The sequence below is a fragment of the Epinephelus lanceolatus genome, chromosome 17 (genome assembly GCF_041903045.1).
Source record: "Epinephelus lanceolatus isolate andai-2023 chromosome 17, ASM4190304v1, whole genome shotgun sequence".
Taxonomy (NCBI): Eukaryota; Metazoa; Chordata; class Actinopteri; order Perciformes; family Serranidae; genus Epinephelus; species Epinephelus lanceolatus.
The window spans coordinates 37,005,999-37,018,407 of NC_135750.1; the positions used below are offsets into that span (position 1 = coordinate 37,005,999).

Here is a 12,409-nt window from a genome sequence, read left to right on the forward strand (position 1 = left end):
GTCTTTAATCTCGTTAGGCTACTTTCCTTTGCTTTCATGCACTTTATTTAGGATGCCTGTCCCCTAAACTTGCAAAGCAAGTCTGTGATGTAAGGAATCCTGAGGTGTGTGGATATGGAATGAGAGATGATTAACACAGAGAAATCAAATGCAAAAGTACTCAAAAGAGCAGGGATATTGGTGTGTTAATGAATGTTGTGGGTCATCAGATTAATCTGGCTGATCAAACTACTGAATGTTATGATTGGTCAAAGTGTCATAATCTCCTAATCTCTTTCATTCTCACTTCTAAAGTAAAAATCTAATAGGCAATGTAAGATGAATCAACTATTTTCAGTACTTTCCTTAGCCTGCAAGAGACATTTGCTTTGCAGACAAAATTCCAGACATATGTAAGCAAAGACACAACAGTGAAGGAAAAAAAATAATAGTGGTCTCATAGAGAAAAAAAGAAGAAGATCATAATTAAGGACAAATAAAAGTAAAAAGACAGTAGCTTGTTTACAGCTTGTTGTCAATGAGGATACCTGTAGCAGCTCTGTGCCATTGATCATGAATTGATCATGTTATGTGAGGGCAGGTGATGTTTGTAAAAAATGATTAATCATGTCCTTCTGAGACATTCAGTTTAAGAGGTTTTACACCAGGACAGAATTCATGTCTTTAACAAAAGTTACAAAGACATATTTGTACTCAGTTTTGAGATACTTAATTACTTCAAATTACGGCTGTGCTGTTTAAAAACTTGGTTGAATTATAGGTAAATTAATCTCTATCAACATCAATAACATTCAATTACACATTCTCATTGAGGCTCATGTAGGCCTACTTCATGAAATATTAATGTTTTATTGTGCAGTCAGTAGTCAGGGCCAAGTCATCAGGCTGTCAATCATGTTTTGTCCTTAATGAGTCTTAATGAGGCTTTAATGAGTCAACTCTCTCTGTTATGTCCCCTGATCATCCAAATGAAGAACAACTGTAAAGTCTGTTGTGAATGATTTTGTAAAAGCCTACACAATATATTTATACATATATATATATATATATATATATAATCCTTTATGTGTAGGCTACATATACTTGGTCATTTTTTGTGCCTTTGTTAAACTGGGTTTATTTCAGAAGGATGAGTCGGTGTCGCCATTCATACGCTTGTTTTATAAAAAAAGAAAAGAAAAGAGTCAGACAAAAGCAATCAAAACAAAACAGCACAGATATTTACACTATTTACTGAAATAGAACATGATTAAAAAAAAAACAAAATAAACGTTTTAATTCAAAACGAATGTGACTTTAATACCCGCTGCATATATCAACGCTATCCTTCTTTTATTTTCCTAAAACGTAAACCGGATGGGGCGTGGCTTTGTTGATTTCGCGCGAATTTTCTTTTCTTCTTCCTGTGCATGTGAGCATTTCCGGTGAGCTACTGTGAATGGGTAGTATTTACATCTTTACCGAGTAGCGTTCACAGTAGATTCGTGCAGAGTCTCACTTTGCGGTTCCCGTGTCCACCTGAAGCAGCAGCAGCATGTCTCAGGCTCGAGTTACGGATTTCTTCTCCCAGAGAAAGAAAGGCATCGCCGGTCCTTTGAAAGCAGCCAAGCAGCAGAGCGGCGCTGTTATCGGCCGTGGCTCCTCTGGGACCAGCACAAATGTTGCCAGCACACGGTCAAGATCCTCGAAAAACAAAGGTGTTGCCATTTGTTCGTCCTCCGTACATGAAGAGTTTGTCCGAGTTATTGACGAAGCAGCGGGGATACACGACGGAGCGTGTAACACCAGTAGCACCGGGAAAGAGTTCCCCTCTTGTCCCCGGACACCGAAGAGGACTTCGGCCGAGACAGAGTTTGACCGCGGTGCAGCCGTGTTTTCAGCCACCGCCGACCACAGCACGGCCAAGAAGAGACGGCAAGCGGAGGTCGTTGGAGACGCTAAAGCTAATGTTCCGGAGAAAGCAACGAGGAGGACGGCCAGGAAGAAACTGGTCCTCCCTCAGGACACACCACAGGTAACTTTAATGTTGTTCTGACTCCGCTATCTTTGAGAGAAATATCTGAAACCCCAGGTTGTGTCTTAGCAGCACTCAATGTGTCATTTTAAAGTCTTGTCCTCATCCTTGACCTAAACAAAGATGGCAACAGTTTGCATATACAGTCACATTGTACGTGTGTAATACTCATACCAACAAAGGCTGAGCTAAATCTATGTTGCTGCTGTGTATCTCCAGGCTGCAGTCCAACTCCAGCCCACTGAGGTGACCCAGCAGCCTACAGCTCCTGCAGCCCCAGTTTCTACACACACTGCTGAGAACCAGCCTCACTCCCAATCCAGCAGCTCTCCACAGAGGAGTCAAGTCACCAAAAAGAACACTGGAGGACGGGCCAACAAGGTAACATACTGTGCTTAGACTGACAGAAGATCAGGCTTCAGTCACTGTGGTGCTGTAGTTCAACCTGAAAGTGACAAAATTGTGACAGAGCCAAGCGGGTTTATGTTGTCACCTGTAGTGCTTCAATATCTGTAGTAAAACTGTATCAGTAAGCATTGATAGGTGAATCCAACACTGTGTGGAGAGAGGAGAAACCTACACAGTTTTATGTATCAGGTCACTAATGATGCATTTGTGCACAGTTTCAGTCTGCAATTTCCCAAAAAACGGTGGGTAATTTTTTGCAAAGGGAGAAGAAAATGATGTTCTTATCTGCACATACATTTGGTGCTGTAGTGTGTATTTGGAGAAGCAGGACAGTGTATGCAGGATTGAGTCAAATATACTACAGTGTGTGTGTTCATGGTGATGAAGGAACATTTCACTTAGTGCAACAGTGTGGCTCAGTGTGCTTTTATAGTTTTTAGACAACAGCGGAGCTCAGTGTCCTAAGAGCAACATGTCTTGTCATGGCTTGTTAGTAGGATACATTCATAGTTGGTTTGGCTTTGTACATGGGATAAGTTGACAACAAGAAAAAGGGAGTCTCAAAGTCATCAGTGTGCAATCCCCCTTTCTGTCAGGCTTTGTGTAAAGAGGACATCGCAGCCCTCAAGGCTCGCCTTCAGAGGATCAAGAAACACGCAGAGGAGATAACCAGTGCTGCTTCTCCCGCTTCAGCTTCCTCAACCCCTCCAACTGGTTCAGCTTCCAACAAATCCACCCCCTCTGTCCCCAAGACTGCCACGTCTGCCACCTCTGATGCTAAGGCCCTCAACTTCAATATAGCACAAGTCAAAGAGCTTGCAGCTAAAGCTCAGCGGAGGAAGGAGGAGAGAGAGGCCGAGGAGAGCAAGTTGAGTGAGGCACAAACACAGGACAGGTGAGCATCTACACATACAGCCAAACATTATAAACCAGTCTGTGCAGGTGGGACACTAACAGTAGGTCCTGCTGAGTCCAAATCAGAAACCAAAGTAGGGCTGAGATTATGATTATTTAACACCAGTACTCACTGATGTTGGAAACATTATGCACATTGAACTTTTAAACAGATGTCTTTACCAGTGGATTTTCTTGAACTTTAAATATAATTGAACTGATAAACAGACTCACGGTGAACTAAGCATGCCACAGACTGGCTTAGAGTGAGTTTGGGTGAAAGCGAACCACTGTAAAGGAAAAGGGTACACTGGATTCATAACATAAGACAAACAATAGCATTATTGTGCAACTGAACACAGCACAATAAATGCCTCATCTCTTGTTTTCATAATTGTTGGAAGCTAAAACCCAGCCCTAAGTCAACATGTTTTTTCCCTGTCTTGTCCTGCAGTACCGAGCAACCAGCATACCAGCGGTACCACACCCTCGCCCAGGCGGCCCCCCCTGGCCTCTCCCTGCCTTACCAGTACAAGGTGCTGGCTGAGATGTTCAGGAGTATGGACACTGTGGTTGCCATGCTGTACAACCGCTGTGAGACAGCCACCTTCAGCAAGATCAAACAGGGAGTTCAGGACATGATGCACAAGTAGGTGGAAGGACGGACAGACAGATGCAATTGTTTGCATATTTGTTTTTGACCTATGTTCAATTTGATACAGTGCAGGATACCTAATGCTCAAACTGATGAACTTTTTCTTGTAAATAAGTCTTCAGAAATATGTTATTTCAGTGAAAAGTTTGAGTCTTTGTAAAACACTCTGTTAACATGACTCCTTGAAAAAAAATCTGCTAATCACACCAGGACGAACAGTTTTCAGGTTTAAAGTTACACTAATTCTTCTAGGTACACCAAAACCCACTGTCGTCATGTTGGTTTAAAACCTCTTTTAGATCCTTTTGAAATAATAATTTATCAACACATAGAACAATCTTCACACTTTGGATTTCTACACTACAGTATATCCTGGAGGAAAGAACTGGCTGTCAGGCTGCAGAAGCTAATTTTTATCCCCCCCCACCCCACAGGCGATTTGAAGAGAGCCAAATCAGTCAGATAAAGACGGTGTTTCCCGAGGCCTACATATTTAGACAGGAGAAGAACATCCCAACCTTCAACAGCAGCATTAAGAAGGGCAGCTACCAGCTCACTGTGGAGCCCGTCATTCCCTCTGGTAAATACACCCTTTTCACTGTCTTTTAGGTCATGACTTCTTCTGTCCAAATGTTCGAAGTTGGCTTTTTTTAAAAAATATATATTACAGTTTGGATTTGATGTTTTCTGTAAATGGGATGTATGTAAGCTGTGGGTCTAACTGCAGGTCCCTGTTTGTACAGTCGGTGCTCCTGATCAAGTGCCTTCTACACTTTTTGTGTCCATGTATTTACCTGTGTGCTGTTGTCCCCCTCAGACCAGAATGAAGTCCGTCCTGCCCTGTCAGCCTCTCGTCTCCTGGAGAGAAGACGCATCTTTCACCTGAATCTGGTCTCCATAGTCAAACAGCACCACAAGGTCAGCAGCTACTCCACTATTGCTTGTAGTTGGCTAGTCACAACCAGGCATAGGCAGCATATGGGGACATTGATTCCCCAAATAAAAAAGAAAATCAAATGTTATCAAGTATGGTCATTTTATACCAATTATTAGTTGAATATACAGAACAGTTACTGTTTCGTGATATATGTATACTGTTACCATGAGCGTCTATATTGCCCAGCCCTAGTAAAAGATACGCGTTCTGAGCTGAAGTCTCCATACATGTCAGTGTCTAATAGAATGGTTCGTCTCTGTTAACTAGTATTGAAACTACCTTTGTCTGCAGGTCTTCCTGTCCTCGTTGGTTCCTCCGGTGTCTATTCCAGAGGACAAACTGACCCGATGGCACCCTCGCTTTAATGTGGACACCGTGCCAGGCGTCTCATCCAGCTCGCTGCCTCAGCCTCCTCAAACTGAGAAACTGGCCACAGCTCAGGAGGTGCTGGATAAGGCTCGCTCACTCATCACACCCAAGGTACTGTGCACATTTTCAAGTGGTCACTGTTCTGAAAGCGCCTTTTTTTAAACCCACATGTTTTATAATTTTACTGCACCATTTGGTATATTCTTCTTTGTTTAGTTGCACGTCATCACAGACAGCTCAAACCAAAATTACAGTAGCTTACAGTAAAACTATTTTAGATTTCTTTTCCTGGTCATTGGAATATTTCGAGCATTTTTTTATATGAAATGTAAAAACACAGGGTCGGTCTTCTGCTCTGCATTGCCTCTGATACAATGAGGTATTCATTCTTACTATTTTTAAAAACATTGCAATCACTTTTTACACAGCTCTGTGTAGCTTTTACCTGTTGGAGGGCCACAGAGCTGTTTAAAATTAACATTGAGCTGCGCGGTGCCTGCACGGGACAAGCACGGCTTTTGTTGTCAGTGTAGCAGCGTCAGTTGATCATAATGGACACGCCCTGCATACTGCAGCAGCCTAACATGCTGTACCGCGACGGTGTCTCATGTATTTTGGCCGTACCTACCCTGGTGCGGCAGCATCAGCTGGCTTGATGGCAGCTATCAGTGCTGCTGTTTGCTTGTCTTGCTAATCAGTGTTCTTTTTTCATGCCACAACAATATCCATAATACATTTTTTACTGTGTAAGAAAATGGAAGTGCGCCACGAGAGTGTGTGAAAAGTGTCAGTTGCATGAGTTTCTGGTGAATGCTTCACGCCAAGTTTTTAGGCACAGAAAGCTAAGAACTTCATGTACAGCTCAATTTGTACGTACTACTATGCATATGCACATGGTATTTATTCAGTATATTAATCTTGTATAGTCAGCATTGTTCTGTGCTAAATCAGATGGTGTGCTTTCTTGTCTTGTGTTTAGATGGAGAAAGCTCTGGTGTCTCTGGCTCTGAAGACAGAAGATAAAGCTGCAGAGAGTAAAGAGCCAACATCTCCATCAAACCCAGCAGTCCCCCAGACATCAGCTCCATCAGCTGCCCCCGCAGCTCCGATCCCAACTGCCCTGAAAGGAGTGTCCCAGTCCCTGCTGGACAGGGTAGGTGGACTTGACTGTGATTTATGGGTATTATTAGCATGGCTAATCAGAAAACCATGTTCATTTATCCTTTTGTTGTGGTGGGTGGTTTATCTGCATTTTAGATTCGGGCAAAGGAGGTCCAGAAACTCCAGGCAGCCATGACTCGAAACCCTGCCCAGGAGGACCGCTTGCTGATGATGTCACGGCTCCCTGAGCTGGCCAGGATTCTCCGGAACGTTTTTGTAGCAGAGAAGAAACCGGCTTTAATAATGGAAGTGGCCTGTAACAGGACGGTGGCCAGCTTCAGATCTGCTCTCAGCACAGGTGGGTTCAAACAGCAGAGCTGGATATATTTTTATTCCATACAATGGTTTCTATATAACATTAAGCTGCTAGAAATATATTAGGCAAGTAGAACAGCATCTTGTTGCTGTCTCCTAATACGGTTCAGAAAAGAACTGTTCTGATTGGCTGTTTCTCCTCTCTGATGAACAGGTGAAATGGAGAAACATATCCGCCTGTTGGCAGAAGTGGCTTCTGATTGGCTGACTATTCATCCAGTCAGGAAGGACTTCTACCTGAAGTTGAACAAGAACATGGAGCTCAGCATTGTTCTGGACAAACTGAGCAGCAGACTGCGAGAGGAGGAGAGGCTCTGAGACATTTCCCTGACAGAATGATGACTGAGTAATGTGGCAGTGAAGTGCTCACCTTCCTCAGGCTGTCGCTGTGTGAGCTGCCAGGACACTGAAGGCTAGTTTCTGTAGAGTGCCATGTTTTTCAGTGAATATCACTGGTTTGTGGGCAGTAGGCACGTGTCTTACATTTTTCGACACAGAGGGGTTTGTTATTCGCCCTGTGCTCTAGGCTGTGTGAAAGACATTGTAGCAGACTGATCTAGGCACAGCTCCAGGACACCGTTACGTCCAAAAATCATGGGACCACATTGGACAGACCAGACCCCGTCCTAGTGTTTCTACTGTCCCAGTGTTGTAAGCTAGTTGTTTTAACCACACTTGGGTTGTAGTGGCTGATGATGTGCTTTGTTTTTATCTCCTCCATGAAAGTGTCATATTGGTTGCTGCTTCCAGTCTTTTTAGGGATCAGTTTTCTACAGTGTAGAACTGATGACTGTTTACATTTTTAAAAGTTACTGTTTGATGTTTAAGAAATACATGCATTTGTCAGAGTCACACTGCCTCCAATTTTTTTCTGTGAATGCAGTTTATTAAATATAACACTCCGAAAAGCAAAGACAGTGATTTCATTAATTATCTGACTGCTGGTGGTAAACTTAATCAGTCAAGATTATACTCGAGTAAGGAAAGCGTAAAGGAAGGCGTCATGTTAGTGAGGGAGAAAACATTAATCACTAGTGGCGTCTCTTTATGCAGAAAGTTCTGCTTTGTTGTCCCAGATTTAGAAGTTTCTGCCTACATTGCAATACAATGAAAAAGATGGAATTTTTTGGAGCGAGCTATTTTTAAAAAGTGATTTTAACAATGGTGTGTCTCAATGTCTTACCAGTGAAACCAGTCCCATTATCAAGACAAATGAAGGTTCACACGCGGTGGCTGTTTTCTCTAGGTTTCCAATTGCAGTGCTTTGAGTACTGGCTGAAATGTGTCTGTAGCAATCTACCAAGGCTGGCATTGAACTTGATCAGATTAAGCAAGACTTAATCACAAAAGAGAACAGACCAAGCCAAAGGAATGGCAAATAACATTAATTTCTCTGTAGGGTCCTTAAAGGGAAATTTCAGTTTATTTCAACCCGTCTCCTATCGTCCTAAATTTGTTTCAAGTCACTAGTGACATAAAAATAATAGCTAGCATGTTAGCCGTTAGCCTAGATACAGCCGGGGCGCATAGTAGCGTCAGACCTGTTAAAACGTAAGTGAACGGACAACCTTCAAGTGCAAAGTTAGTCCACTAAACAAGCCTTTTTTCCACAAAGACCGCCTCATATCGTTAGGATAAATGTCAGAGAACATATAGAAAACGACATGTAAACGTGTTGTCTTACCTTACCGGTGTGCTTCTATGTTTGTTTACCATCTAGCTCTACTTTCCAAAGATTTGGATTGTCATTGTCATTGAGATGACATCCAAATAAACCCATTAACCCCACCAACTGAACCCAAAACCCTCGGGCACAGACCTATATACCCTGTATTTCTCTCTTGCTCTCTCTCTCTTCAGTTTTTAACCCATCGTGTGAAACTATGTTTTTTTTTTTTTTTTTCAATTCACACACACCACATTGTCATTTTTTACATTTCTTTTTACATTACAGTGCAGCAAAGCCATCACTCTGAACAGGTGACAAGTGCAGGCTGTGTGATTTCAGTGCAGTGTACATGGGTTCCTTGAGGAGTTCTCTGAACTATTATCCACAATTTCCACCGAGTTTGATTATATCATCATTTCAGGGGACTTTAATTTTCATGTAGACAATCCAAATGATCATGATTCAACAGAGTTCATAAACCTATTACAGGCTTTTGATTTCTCTCAGCATGTGTCTGGCCCCACTCACAACCGAGGCCATACCCTGGATCTGATTGTTGGAAAGGGACTCAATATTACAATCACCTCAATCAAGGATATCACCATATCAGATCATTTTTGTATTTATTTTGATGCCTCATTTACACCACAAAAAGTATTAGGGATGCGGACAGTAAAAAAACGCTATATTGGTGCTGATACCGCTAAATCTTTCACTGAATCCTTTACCACATCCATGTCACATCTGGCTCTGTCTATATCTATGTCCCCAGATGTCCTGGTAGACAACTTCAATCTGAGAGTGACAAACCTCATTGACAATATTGCACCCCTGAAAACAAAAACAATGTCTGGAAAACAAAAGGCTCCTTGGATAAATGATACTTTTGTGAAACAACTAAAAAAAGAAAGTAGACAAGCAGAGCGCAAATGGAGAAAAAACAAGCTTCAAATTCACTATGACATCTACAAATCCTGCCTCTCCAACTATAACAAGGCAATAAAAACCACCAGACAATCATTTTTCACCAATATCATAAATAATAATTTGAACAATGCACAAGTACTGTTCTCTACCATTGATCGGCTCTTAAATTCATCTTTTTCTACCCACCCAAACTTACTCTCCACTACAAAATGTGAGGAATTTGCAACATTTTTTAATAGCAAAATTACCACAATCAGAAAAAATATAAGCTCCTTGAGCCTTGGCAAAGATGTGTTACCTACTTATATGACTAGAACCTCTGATATGTCATATTTTGCTCCTGTGGACTCTACAACCCTTGCAGATGCTGTGCATCAGCTCAAGTCCTCCACCTGTTGCCTGGATCCAATTCCGACTAGCTTTTTTAAAACTACTTTTAGCTGTTTAAGCACAGAGGTACTACAAATTGTTAATTGCTCCTTCCAGTCTGGTGTTTTCCCAAGTGCTCTTAAAACTGCTGTTATAAAACCATTGTTGAAAAAGAACAGTCTAGATCCCTCAGTTTTAAGCAACTATAGACCAATCTCAAGTCTCCCTTTTCTTAGCAAGATCCTTGAAAAAATTGTGTACAGTCAACTGAATGATTACCTGATAACAAATGACCTATTTGATGTTTTTCAGTCTGGTTTTAGATCTCACCACAGCACAGAAACTGCCCTTATTAAAGTTTTAAATGATCTCCACTTAAACATGGACACTGGCAAGCTCTCAATCCTCGTACTCCTAGATCTCAGTGCCGCGTTCGACACTGTCGATCATGGGATCTTACTTGACAGATTGCATAACTGGGTGGGACTTTCCGGTCCTGTCCTAAACTGGCTCACTACCTACCTACAAGACAGGGATTTCTTTGTGTCCATCGATAATTATGCATCTGACAAAGTTGCTGTGACCTGTGGGGTCCCACAGGGCTCAATCCTTGGTCCACTCCTGTTTAATTTATACATGCTTCCGCTTGGGCACATTATACAGAAACATAATATACAATACCATAATTATGCAGATGGTACACAACTCTATATCTCCCTCTCTCCTGATGATTTGACCCCTGTGGAAACACTACTCAAATGCATCGATGACATTAATACATGGATGAACCAAAATTTCCTCCAGTTAAACAATGATAAAACAGAAATCATTATCATAGGTCCAAAAGCAAAAAGACAGGAAGTCTCTGCCATTCTTCATTCATCTGCTCTCAAGTGCAAAGAACATGCCAGAAATCTTGGTGTTGTCATCGATGCTGATCTTAACTTTCACTTTCACATTAACAATGTCACAAGATCATCCTTCTTCCATTTGAAAAACATCTCAAAAATCCGAGACTTTCTGACAAATTCAGATCCTGAAAAACTGGTTCATGCATTTGTAACAAGCAGACTCGATTATTGCAATAGCCTCTTTTCCGGACTCCCTCAAAAATCCATCAAACGACTGCAACTTATTCAAAATGCTGCTGCACGTATTTTAACCAGAACTAAGAAATATACACACATCACCCCAGTTCTTCAGTCCTTACACTGGCTCCCATTGAAGGCCAGAATTGAATTTAAAATTCTTCTTATTGCCTATAAGGCACTGAATGGCCTTGCCCCTAATTATATTAAAGAATTACTTGTGCCATATGAGCCAATGAGAACTCTCAGGTCATCAGCTAATGGTCTCCTCGTTGTTCCCTGCGTGCAAACTAAAGCTGGAGAGGCAGCATTTAGCTGCTATGCTCCTAGCAGATGGAATGCCCTTCCAAGTAATGTCAGAAATGTGCCAACACTGAGCTCTTTTAAAAGTAAACTTAAGACATTTCTCTTTACTGCTGTTTTTAACTAGCCTGTTATTTTTTTTCACTATGCACTTTAAATAAGATGCATCCATGTATGCTTGCATACATTCATGTTCTTGTTTGTTGTCTGTCTGCGTGCTTGTAAATATGTGCTCATATTTTATGTTTTTATACATGTTTTTTTGTGAAGCACATTGTGTTGCTTTCTGTATGAAATGTGCTTTATAAATAAATCTTCTTCTTCTTCTTCTTCTACAGTGATGACATACTGATAACTCAACTCAACACACAGTGGTTATGCTTGGATTTTGGTACTCTTGATTACCTTTTAATGTGATAAAATGAATCTATATGATGATCAAATAGCCCCTTTCAACTTTGATTATTGTTTAAAAACAAAACCTCAGCATCCTCCAAGGTAAGAGACATAGGCAGTAATGAAATCTGGATGCCAAGTGGTCAGCTTGAGACACAATAGACACTGGTTTGAACTGCTATCTTAGCTGTCCACTTGTGTTTAGATCACCAAAACGCATGTTATTACATGGTCTAAGCAGGCTCTTAAGTCCCTTTTTACTGCACAAAAAAATCTGCAAACACCTGCTAACGTCTTGCTTTTTAATGTAATGGGAGAGAGTACAATTGGGATTCACATGCAGGTCAAATCACTCTGCAATAGTCGTGGGTATTTATTGGCTCTGGTTTTCTCTGGCACTAATTTTAGCCTCTTAACCACAAAAAACGTCCATCTCCACCCAAGCAGCGCTTTAACATCGATTCAAATTAGTCTGCTCCGAATTTGAAAGAGACTGAGTAAGTAAAAGATATATATAAAGTAACCATGGTAAAGTTTACAGTCTTCTGCTGCTTATTACAGTTTACTAACCTGTTTTCCAGTCTGTCCATGAACTTGAACATAACACACTGAAAAAAAATAGCCATACACACACAAAATGGCATACTTGCCTGCTGCAGAGCCGTGCAAATGGCTCTAGTGTACTGGCAATGGGAAAGGAGTCTATAGCCTTTTTTTAGCAGGTTTACCTGAGTTTGAAAAAAAAAAACAGTTGGTAGAAAATGGATAACTGACACAAAAACATGGGAAATAGGGTCCAGTTTTACACACATAACTCATGTATTGTAATCATTTTCTGCTCAAAATCTAATTTTGATTATGAAATACCAATTATACAATCAGAATAAAAAATAAGTCACTACAC

The 12,409-nt window shown here is 41.2% G+C and overlaps 1 protein-coding gene across 1 annotated transcript; it reads left to right on the forward strand.

The window, feature by feature from the left end:
• Positions 1 to 1,411: 1,411 nt before the first annotated feature.
• On the forward strand, positions 1,412 to 7,605 carry cdt1 (chromatin licensing and DNA replication factor 1). Its single transcript, XM_033612722.2, has 10 exons — positions 1,412 to 2,014; positions 2,234 to 2,395; positions 3,019 to 3,317; positions 3,771 to 3,965; positions 4,406 to 4,551; positions 4,789 to 4,889; positions 5,200 to 5,388; positions 6,257 to 6,430; positions 6,535 to 6,736; positions 6,908 to 7,605. The coding sequence occupies exons 1-10, from the start codon at positions 1,535 to 1,537 to the stop codon at positions 7,069 to 7,071; spliced, it is 2,112 nt and encodes a 703-aa protein (XP_033468613.1). The 5' UTR covers positions 1,412 to 1,534; the 3' UTR covers positions 7,072 to 7,605.
• Positions 7,606 to 12,409: the final 4,804 nt, after the last annotated feature.

Coding starts and splice junctions, on each gene's coding strand:
- cdt1 (XM_033612722.2), top strand. CDS start 1,535: ATGTCTCAGGCTCGAGTTACGGATTTCTTCTCCCAGAGAAAGAAAGGC. Junction 3,318..3,770: donor GAGGCACAAACACAGGACAG/GTGAGCATCTAC, acceptor CTTGTCCTGCAG/TACCGAGCAACCAGCATACC. Junction 4,552..4,788: donor GGAGCCCGTCATTCCCTCTG/GTAAATACACCC, acceptor TGTCCCCCTCAG/ACCAGAATGAAGTCCGTCCT.